Source organism: Cyprinodon variegatus, unplaced genomic scaffold, assembly GCF_000732505.1.
Source record: "Cyprinodon variegatus isolate N-32 unplaced genomic scaffold, C_variegatus-1.0 Scaffold248, whole genome shotgun sequence".
NCBI lineage: Eukaryota > Metazoa > Chordata > Actinopteri > Cyprinodontiformes > Cyprinodontidae > Cyprinodon > Cyprinodon variegatus.
In genome coordinates, this window is record NW_015150701.1 from 723065 (window position 1) to 734790 (window position 11726).

Below are 11726 nucleotides of genomic sequence, written 5' to 3' on the forward strand. Positions count from 1 at the left end.
TTTGAACAGGTTTGTAAGATGATCTGCTAATGCAATAAGTATTTTTGCCCTTACAACAAATAGATACAGTATTTGCAATTAAAATAAGATAATGGAGCTTCTGTTTATTTTTTATTCTAGATATAATTGTTCTTACATTTCTTAGTTATTTACTTAAATTAATTAAAATGCACTTCTTTTAAGAATATTGACTTACTTATATTTTTTTCTTTTATTTCAGTGACAACGCCAGATCAAAATTAAACCTTCTGTTATAACTATTGATATTTATTAATTCACAAATTATTTTATCCTGCTTAATTACTCTACTCCATTTAAATGTTCTTAGTACCTAGATTTTATCGATTTCAGAGCATGTTTATCTACTGAATGTTCTGCAGAATCTTGCCTGCAGGATCTCTAAAGCCGAATCTGATGAACCTGAAACCTGGTTCACATGGAAAGTTTTTTCAAGTTTTTGTGTAATCTCTAAAACCTAAGACGCCTCACAAATGATGATAGAAAATCATCAATATTACAGGTGCAATACATTACACAGATCCTACAGTGTCATGTATTGCCACATTTCAATCGCAGCACATTACACATGAACAGATTTCACTCCAGGAAATGCAGATGTTAAACAGGAAATCTTAAAAAACTTAATGAGATTAAATGTGAGGTCAAAGTAAATAGACATGGCCAACAAGGAAAAACGCCGATGCTTTGTGGAATCATTGTAAAAATGACAACAGAAGACATTGAAAGCACGGGGCTCTTTGGTAAACTGGTGGATTTGTGTTGGTGGGTTGTGTGAAAATGCTTTCTGATTGGCTACACCTCATATTCATCAATATATGTTTTTCTGTGCTTTGGGAACACCACACACAGTACAGTACCAGGCAATCCAACATGTTGAATATTACCAACTTGCGATCAGCGCAAGGACATCCTTATGATTGTCAGAAAAGACAGATTGGGGGACAAATTGGGCTCAGTGTTTTTTGTTTTTTTTTCTTTCCCCGAACCATTCTTAAGGGTGTGAGCTTTCAAACTTTTATATTCCTCTGTTTTTTTTTTTCTTGAAAATTTTCAGGTGTTGAAATCTGTCTCATTTACAGCATGAATTTTCATGCTGCTATTAATTATAATAATGTGCTGAAAGGGAATGAAACATTATCAGATCAAAGATAAGTGCGTACTCACCCTTCTTAACTGGTTTAAATGCATCAGCCAACTAATGAACTTCAAATGGGCTTCAAATTAAAGAAAAACAAGAATAAATGAGCTGAGAGGAGTATCATAGATTCAAATCCTTTCACAAATGTGCTGTGCATGATTAGAGGAAGCAGTTGCTGTAAAGTCATGTTACTACATGTATAGAGATGGTGACTTGGGTTCTTATTTTATATGAGGATGACAGAAGGAAACTTCAGTTGGGTCACAGATTGCTTCATATGGCCTTTTGGTGAATTAGTGGGAACAGGAACATCAGGATTAGATTTTTAAGAACAATATTAATACAAGGTAATTTCAGTTTAAGGAAAAGTCCGTTCAGCAAAGGATGATCAATGGATCATTATCTATACCTAAAACTAACATATCCGCGGTGATTTAATGAATTTAGCTTTATCAGTAAAAAAATGTAAATAATAATTTTCATCATGATCACTGATTTAACTTCCAGTTCATCTATCGCAAAAAGAAAAAATGTGTGAGGATTATTTTCAATCACTCCATTACTAATAGCATCTCCTCCTTGGTCTCTAATCTTTGCCAACTCTGGCCTCGCATTCACAAAAAAAACATTCATTCTATTAACTACTTTGTTCATATCATCATTATCCCAATGGTTGTCAGTAAAATATTCTAGATATCTCATTGTATTTGTCCCATTTTTCCTTAGTAGAAACACATTATTAGAAACAGTTTATGTCGTTTTTTTACATGCATTTTTAAGACCTTGGAGAACCATGGTCTATTTTTGTGTTTGCTTCATTATTTTAACTGGACAATTTTTATTTAAGAATAATTTATATATCCGAGAATTTATTATATGCCCTGTGCACATATTCCACTCTATAAACAACTTTCCAATCCTGTGATAATAGGTCATATTTTTAGTGCGGTAATTGTATCCTCTGTTCTTAATTTCTTATGAATAACTGTGCCACTTTGTCTTTGACACTAGTTCTGATTAATCTCATTATTGACCTTGACATATATAAATACAGATAAGTATTCCCCATTATATTTATTACTATATAACTTGCCATATGTCATCAATATTATTAGTAAATATATTGTCTATTAGGCTTATATAGTGACTTGGGGTATGTTTAGATTTAAATTCTAATGACTTTTTTTTTTTACAACTTTTTACCTTTTACAATCATACTTTGTGCAATTTTATCAATCTTTTGTAAACCCGCTCCTTTTTATTTATTTTTTTAGTTTAAATAATTCTAATTTTTACCTTACAATATATTTTTTTTGTTTTGAGGTGTGTAAACGTTTTTATCTATTTTTTTTTACTAACAATAAGGGTATTTTTCTTTTGATTGATTGTATCTTTTTTTTTTTCTCCTCACTGTACATGTGAAGATGTGAAGATGTGATTGTGCTGCTTTATAAGACATTTTGCAACTTCATTGGTGTCTGTTATTATAATGCCACAAATGGCAATAAAGGAAAAGTACACCCTGTTTTTCCCAATGTGTTTAAAATGTTTTTCCCTGTATATTTGCTCTTCAAGAGTTAAAACTGTAGAGACGCAAGGTGTTCACCCAGCAGTGAGGATCTGCTGGAGTGTTCGCTTATTTAATTTGATTGTGACTGCCAGACTGCAGCGGCCTAGCTAAGTGCTTTGCCATTAAGGCTCTGTTCTGTGTTTAATTCCTCCACAGAGCAGAGGCTCGTGGGTATAATGACAGCCGGCAGACTGTCGACTCTACAGTAAATGTTTACCATCTTGTGTGCTACCTTGAAAATAAGCAAACAGCCCCTCTGTGATCTCCTTAATTAAGCTAATGGATGCGGTCACATAACCTCTGATCCCACCTTTTTCCTTCCGTCTGCAGATTTATAATGAGAAGAAGAGCCAGTTTGAAATCAAGAGAAACAACCCCAAGGATCTGGTGGACAGAGTGGCACGGGAAATCTCCAGGCTGCTAAACAGTAAGAGTAAAGCCTTAGAGGTAAGAGACGCCTCCCATTTTGTGACACCTGTCTTCAAAACACACATCTCCCACATGCATAATGGAGTCTTTGAATTTTCAGCTGCTTTTCATACAAATAAATGACATGCTTCTGTCTCAAAGAAGGAGAAATGGAAAATGCAAATAGTAATAACAGTAGTCATACCCTCTTTATTTAACTGGTAATTTAAACATTGACCATCAGGTTATCTTTCAAATAACCTCTGCAGCTGTATTTACCCTGATTCTAAACACAAAAAGATCTAAATACTGTTGACACTGCATAAAAATAAAGAATTTGGTTTAGCCATATTATTGTTACTTTCAAATCTCTTTTGGCAAAATAAGTTATTTTTATTTGATGTTTAAATGCAGATAATTATGTTATAATACATGGTTAATGTGCAGCATCGCAAGTTCTTGCCTATCATAATGCCTTTGGATTCAGTTCTAGGATCAGGATAAAAGTCCTGCCTCAAGTTGAGTTACCCAGAGTAGTTCATTTGTTTAAAATAGTTCTTTATGTATAACTGCACTCAAAAGATGTTTTTTCAGCTGTTAGTATCTCTGTATCTTTATGATAGTGCTCTTCGTTCAAACAGGTTCATGCATAAGATCCGAAACATTAGGAGTCTTACTTTGCAATGAAAATGAAAATGAAGAAGGGTTTATATTCTATTGTCTTTATCATTCAATTCTGCAACCGTTTTGAGTTCTTCCCAATGTTTTTATTATTCAACGCATATATTCTGTAGATGTGTTGTCTGAAAAGGTTATCATTTTAGTGTGGTGGGCTTTGGTATATAATTATTGCCACTGTTATGCTCAGGCAGGCCCTGTGATTAGTTGAAAATGTGTTTCATTCTTTCAGACGGAAACCTCTCGCTGCTTGGAGTAAAACGCTAGGGTGGGGTTATACTTACAGGAGAGATGAGTGACATGGAGGGAAATGAGAAAAGTACAAATAATCAATTTTTAATTTTAGAAAGCTGGGGAGAAAGTAGAGGAGCACCAATTGGGTGGAACTGCATTTTAAAATCAAATTTAGCTTTCACCATAAATGCATTTTGCTCCTTTCCTCTTCTTAGGCACTGCAGGATGTAGTTGTCTTTTTTATCTATCCATCAATCAATATACAGTGGCCTATAAAAAGCTATTTTTACATTTTGAACTTTTTAGGAACTTGTCTCTTCAGAATACCAAAATCCTAAAATGTTTGTATATGTTTAATGGAAGAGAGATTAAGCTAAAATCCAGGGCAATCCCTGTTTAAGGCTGAAAATCAATGAGTATAAGGTGCAGTCTCACCTTCCAGCTGAACAGTAGTCCATGTCATACAGTCAGTGGTTGAATGGAATCAAAGCTTAATGAGTTATGTTGCATTCATACTAAATGGGATTTTAGAAATCAGAATGAGCAATTTACATGTTATCCCTCTGTACAGTTGTTTTCAGCAGCAATGAAAAAAGACGTGCTTTTAGCTTTGCAAGCGGTCCGATTAGGGCGAGCTCCAGGAAATCAACACCAGTGATGGATTTGCAGCAAATTCTGCAGAAGTTGAAAACTCTGAAATTGAGTGTAAAGATGTGTCGCTACAGCCAATAAGGGACTGGATGCGGCTATAACCGAGGTTGAGGTGGCACTATGGAAACTAAGCTTTAAATTAAATGGAAGGTGCAAAAAATAGTGTTCACATATGATGAAGTAAGGAATGCTTTAAAGAGGTTGAACTTGGATGTCACATTAGCAGACAGTACGGGAACTTCTGAGCTATAGTAAATTCAGGAAAACAGGCTTACAGATGCATCTGCGCTCAACTGCTGTACTGAGGTGTCAGTCTGCTCATCAAACGATTTATTAGTCAAAAAAGGTAAAATAAAAAGATATTTTTCAGTTAAAACTGACATAATGTCTTTTGAAAATGAAAAGCGACATTCCAGCATTTCTCCTTTGGCCAAGTTCAGGGTTGGACTTGGAATGGTAGTGACCATTCCACTGCAGTATCTCTCTTTATCAGCTATTTGCCCCTTCCTTCCAAATTTTCCCAGCCTGCACGTTCCTGACTATACCCACAGTCACATGCATACCTCCAGACTGTCACCTTACATTCTGTCTATGAGATTCAGACTCAGGGGGATGGCGGGAGGAGAAAAAGAGACGATATGATATGAGAATGTCTCCCTGGGGCATGGCAAAAAAAAAAGAAAAAAAAGAAAGAAATTGATGTTCAAAAATTCATAGTTTTAAAAATGTGCAGCAGGCAAGAAGGGAATTGGAAGACTGGCAGATTGGAGGAAAAAAATCACAAGGAAATTAACATTTTTATAAAAACCCCAATTAGAGAACAAAAATCATGCTGTAGGTCAAGATATAAAATTAAACCAGGTTATGATTTTCTTTTATATTTTTCATCCAGCTGGATATTTAAGACTGTAGGCAATATATTTATATGGAATTATAATTTATTCGGGGAGGAGAAAAGTGAAAGCCATGTCTTAATGCAGTATGTAGATAAGAAGGTCTCACACTCTCCTCGGCACAGTGTTGACAGTGTTTAATATTCCCGACTGTTTCTGCACCCTGTAATGGTTATTTAGTCTCCAAAATTTCCTGTGACACATTTAAGAAAGGGAAGAGTGTGTATGTGTGTGTGTATATTTATAGGAAGTGTTTGCATGCGTGGAAGGAAGAAATTATTCTTCTGCAGCCTATTTATTTGCTGCTTCGGGTGCTTCTTTGTAGTTCATGTTTATATTACTAATGAGGAAATTCACATTGAGTCTAGACACTAGGCACTGATTTATAGTGGCACAAAAAGTGTTTCTGCATTTCCCACAAGATTCCATCCTCATTTTTAAATTAGCAGTTGCCCTTAATCATTTAAAAGCCCCTCTTTTTAAAATTTAAGTTCAGTTTGTACTTTTAATGGATGTCTGTTCAGTTCTGTCATTGTTGTAGCTATTAAAAGCAGTGCAATTATGCAGATTTCATTTTGCTTTATGTTTCAGCTATAATCTCTACATTGACTGTAATCAATATGATAATGGATAAAGCCATATATAAGGTATCATTTGGTTTGGGATGCACTAAATGTACCCCTTACCCCAAAAATTCAGATGTATGATCTGACTTACTTTTTACTTAATTTTACTCTTTAAAAGCCGTCCCACTTTTTGTTCTCCTTCTCCCTTTGTGTTTCCCTCACTCTGAGTCTGTTTGCTCTTCCTTTCTTGCTTCTGGCTTTAGTCTTCTTAAACAAGGATTTGATGCCATGGTCGTTGCCAAAATTAAAATGCTGCATAAAGCCACCACTGGCTAAAAAAGCTTGCATGTTGCCATTGAAGATTCGATGCAAAATTTCTTTTATTTATTTTTTTTAGTAAGATTCATTCCAGGAAAAGCACAAGTAGAAAAAAAACAAACAAAAAAACACCTGGCCTCATGTTTTCATTTACAGAATATTTCAATGCAAAGCAGATTTGGAAGAACAGTAGAATGTGCTGTGGAAAACCGTTTTACTGACATATTTGTACTGTTTTAGCTCTTTTTTTGTCACATATAATGTTTCATATCTTCAGACAAATTTCAACATCCTTGATATCCTGAGTGAAATCTGGCTGTATTGAACATCGCTCCTTTTAACCTAAGGATTGCTTGAGTCACCTTAGGAGCAGCAACTGTCATTAAAGATATTTGACTAGGCCACTATCTTTTTTTTTTTTTTTCAAATTAAGCAATTCGGCTTTTAATTATATTTCATATAGATACATGAAGCATGCCTATGTATATAAATTTGTTTATGTGTAATATTAAACACATTTGACCAATTAGATGGACTCTTTACTGCCCTTACCTATTTATAAGATATATATATATATATAGATATATATATATATATATACAGTGCATCACGATTGTAGTCCTTTTGCAGGTAATTATTGGCCTTTTTATGTATTATTCTACTTTTTGATCTCTAAATAAGTTTTTAAGGTAATCGTGTAGTTACAGACACAAAGTTGTTTAACCAGATTACCTCTATTCACTTACTTCTAAATACTGTCATGTGCTTGAAGAAAACTCTGTCTTTCGTTTATTGCATAACCTAATGGAAACGTCATCAACAATATAATCTAACAGCTCAAACCTTAACTTAAAAGTTTAGTTTACAAAAAATAGATATTCTTCTGAATTAGTATAAAATAGATTCAAGATATGCACAGGTCATAGGTTTATGACATATTTCTGATTTTTCATAAAACTGACATGTCTGCAGGTTTATCCAGTTCGGATATCTTCTTTTCTATAAATGACAGTACTCAAACACTATTTGAGTACATACCAGCTCTTCCAACATTGTTGTTATTTTAACCTATAAATCATAAATAAGTAACAATTACTAATGAGAAGAAATATAATTTTGCAGTTTCTAAGTTGTCAATGGTTCAGGTTAAAAATGATCTGGCTTCTCTGTGCATTTCTAAAATGATTTCTGACCAAACAATTTATTTTGGAAAACATAAAACAAAAATTAAATACTTAAAAAAACATTCAAATATAGTTTGTGTTTTTTTACCCGTTTTGCAGAATGGATGCAATACAGATAAAAGGTTGTGCCTCCTTTACTCTTTCTGATTGTAATTTTAGTATTTTGCCTTGATGCCTTCCATGCATCTTTTCGTATTTTAGTTTTCTTTTCTAGAGCAACAGGCTCTCTTTGCTTATACAAAAGTATCACTTGTGGAAACCTTTTAACCCAAACTAGCTTAATCTGCCATGTGCATGAAGCCAACAGATCTAATACTGTACAGAGGACCTCCTACTGACTACTCTTCGTCTATTTGCTCCTGCCTGTGATGTGCCATATGACTGCTACAGAGGTTTGGCATCAGTTGGGAGCTTCAGAACCAGCTGAGATAGCAAAACATCCTGTGTGCTGTCAAAGCTAGGCAGCAATGATGCTATTGCATGTGAAGCAGTTTTAAGGCTTCCTAGCATCAGAGAGAAAAGCCATGAGCTATACAAAGTGACATGTCCAAAGATGCAAAGCAAAACCTACGTTGACAAAGCTGCATCAGGGTTTCACAGAGATGATTTGTAAAACACAAAGGAATACAAAGTGTAGTTTAACAGATGAAAATAATCGTGCTAGACTTTGAGCCGTAGAACTTGATCAGCTTTGTTGGTTATTGGTTTGGACATTTTCAGAATAGAACTGTGAACAATCAGTTGCATGTAAGGTTTTTAGCCAAAGGAACAGACTAACCAATACCAAAGATTAAAGTAGTACATGTAGAGGCTAAATCTAAAAATATTGTTTAAATCAACTCTTTTTAGTTCAACAAAAGTTCACCTGTGCTCTGGAAAAAAAACATAATTTGTAACAGACTCTAAAACACTATGTCTTAGGCCACACGTTAATTCTACATAACATCTTTCAGGTCAAAAGCATGGTCTGCCAGGGTGTGAGATAAGCTACTGCTTTAAGGGAAGATTATGGGAGTAAATGGTGCTGGTCTCTGGTTAATGTTAGAGATAAAACAGTCGTAGATTATAGCAACCTTTAAACACAGTGAAAAAGTTTAAGGAATTCTTGCAGGAGGTTCTGCTGCATTGTTGACTTATTTACGTCAAAGTGGAATTGTGTTAATCAATTGTCTTTAACAGGACCTGAAAAACATTGCATGTTAGTTAGATTAATTGTGTTCTAAGAGTTTGCCTTCTGGTCTGTTTAGCAAGAGGAAACCAGGTAGTAAGAATATATTTTAAAAGTTGATAAAAATTCAAATCCAAAAAGATATGAGTTCTGTCATGCTATGAACACGACAATAACAAAAACAAGACAACATTTATGTGCTTTTTAGTAATAATAGCCTTTACCAAGACCTTATAACCAGAATTTTGGAATTCTAATTCAGGTGAATAACAAATGTTGTGGCAGATATAATGTCTTAATATGTTTAACTGTGGAGTTAGAAACAAGTGTATTTTTCCTAATTCTGTGGTATTCTAAAAACTCCGACCTCATCCTAAAGGACTTCAAGAACCCAACAAAATGTCCTGCTTTACTTACGGGCCATCTTCAGGGTTGTGATCCCTGAACCGTGGGTGCCTAAAAGCTGGTGAACACTATGGGCTGTTGGGATTGGAGTAAATTATTCCGTTATAGTTACTAGACCGGATGAGTTTAACCATGTTAGTAATTTGAGAAAAAAGTGGAAGATCTAATACACACAAACTGTTACTGAAGAATCTTATTGCTCTGATAGTTTACAAGCATTTGCAGCAACATTTTAATCTAAGATGGTTTCAGCAGCTAAATCACCTACACCATCAGGGCAGATAGATCAGATCATAGTTTTGATTAGATAGAATAGATTAACACTTTGTTGCAGAAGGATCTTTAGTAAAAGGCATTTGGATTGTTAAGACTAAATTATTTAGGGTCTTTGCATCCTTTATATCTGGCTCTACATGCCTGCATGGACTTTGCAAAACACACACCTGTATTAGTAGTTTTTGTTGGTTTAGATAAACAATTTTTTTTTTTTGCATAAAGGTAAAGTTCTCCTCCTCTGCCTCATAGGAAGCAACAATGTAATTTGTTTTAAAATTGTCTACAGAGTTTGTTTTCCCTATTGTTACCCAAAGATGAACTGTGGAGAGACCTGGCAGAACTTTCTATGCAGAAAATGTCCTTAGTCATTTTCTCATATAGGTAATTCCTAATTATTGCCATCATATTTGCCTTATTTGTACATTTTTCACATGTAAACAAATCATGTCGTATCAATCTATAATCTTTGGCATATCAGCATGTTTTCAAAGTGGTTATACTCACTAAGAATTTAACTGAGGCAAGAATATTATGTAAGGTCCAATTCTAGATGGGGTACTTGTGTATCCCAAAATGTTAGTTGCAAAATCATAAAGGGTGAAATAAAAATGGCTAGCTAAACGCACTTTACACTAGAGCCATTACTGTGGACAAATCAATAAGCAACTGGGGGTGAAGTACCTTGCCTAGGAACGCATCAGCATGTGAAGGAGTAAGATGACATCAAACCTTCCTCTTCCCACTAAGCCACAGACTTATTGGATGGTAAAGACGGATGGGCTTTACCTTTACATGTAAGCCTGAAGAGCTTGATCTTTTTTTGAAATAGAAGACGAAACATGACCAAATAGACTCTAATATAGACTTTCCTCTTGCCTCAATATCCCTAGATTTTTGCTTGGCCAGCATGCTTGTTGCTTTGAGTTGCATCAGCTCTTTATCAGGAGATAAGAGGGGCAACAGAAATAGACTGCAAAGGCAAGTGGCATCAGATCCAACTGGCAAGTACAAAAATCTGCTGAAGAGTTGAGTGTATCCCAGAGAAGATAAACTGCATGGTGATGAGTTGATGAGGATCAGCAGTGCCAAGTGGACTGCCAGGAATCAAGGAGCCAGACAAGCAGGAACTGAGAGAGAGATGTACAAGGATAACACATCCTTAGAGACCTGCTTAAGAACAATGGAACAAAATTGAGACAGGAAAAAAAACTGACCAAACTGGCAGCCCCAAAAATTGTCATAAAATTGTAGATTTAGGTCTGGAATATCATGAAATGAATTATAGTGTTTAAATACGATTTTAGATGCACGGTTAAATCAAAAACACATCTATCTATCTAGGTGTCTGTGCTTTATATAAGTGATTTATATAAAATATAAAAAAATATATAAATATATTTTATTAAATCAACATAAATCACAGCACAGGGTACATTTACACAGTTAAATTACCAACCCAAAAACATTCATGATATGTGCATGCTACTCCCAGAATTTAAAAGATGGGTTTACCTTCTTATATTTGCAAAATCATACTTAATTTCATCTTCTTACCTAAGATTTGACAAAAGTTAATAATACTTTTTTGCTCTTTTGGTACTGTGTTTTTAGCTGCAAAAAAAAAACATGTCTCAGTTCCAATTACAGATGTCCCACTTTAACAATATAGTGTCTCCAAAAATCTGACACACACGACGCCTCGGTCAGCGTCTCATCTAGCTTTCTCCGCGGTGTGCTGGTCATGTATTCTCCTCATCATAGTTTGCCTTGCAGGTAGTTTGTAGGATGGGTCACTGTGGGCGCCTGTAGAATGAGCTTGAACCCATCAGCCATGCTCATGGGCTGGCAGCTTGTGGCTATCCACTGAGAGACGAGATTGGTTAGCTTGGCTGATAGAGCTGTGCTTATAGCTGCATCCATGTTAGCACGTCACGTTCTATGTGGTAATTTCACAGTATGCCTACACAGGTTGGAAGATTGATTTGTTCTTGCCCCTAGATATACATCCACACTAAACTTTCAAGGTGAAAGTTTTCATTAGAATAGACCCAGCTTCCGACGCAAAGGTGAGAATAGATTAACAGCGATATTTTGTTTATCACATGATAAGAGTCTGGCATTAATGCAGCGCTGGAGCCAACAAAGCCCACCATATATATATACCGTAAATTCTCTAATATAGGCCCGGGCCTTTATTTCACTCAAGTGCATCGCGG

General features: G+C 35.1%; 1 protein-coding gene across 5 annotated transcripts in view; it reads left to right on the forward strand.

Moving 5' to 3' along the window:
* Window positions 1-11726, forward strand: part of cacna2d2 (calcium channel, voltage-dependent, alpha 2/delta subunit 2) — a 241815-nt gene that overhangs the window by 57631 nt on the left and 172458 nt on the right. For all 5 annotated transcript variants that reach the window (XM_015382058.1, XM_015382059.1, XM_015382060.1 and 2 more), the window contains exon 3: window positions 3060-3176. In XM_015382058.1, coding sequence (XP_015237544.1) covers window positions 3060-3176 — 117 coding nt within the window. The remainder of the gene's footprint in view (window positions 1-3059; window positions 3177-11726) is intronic.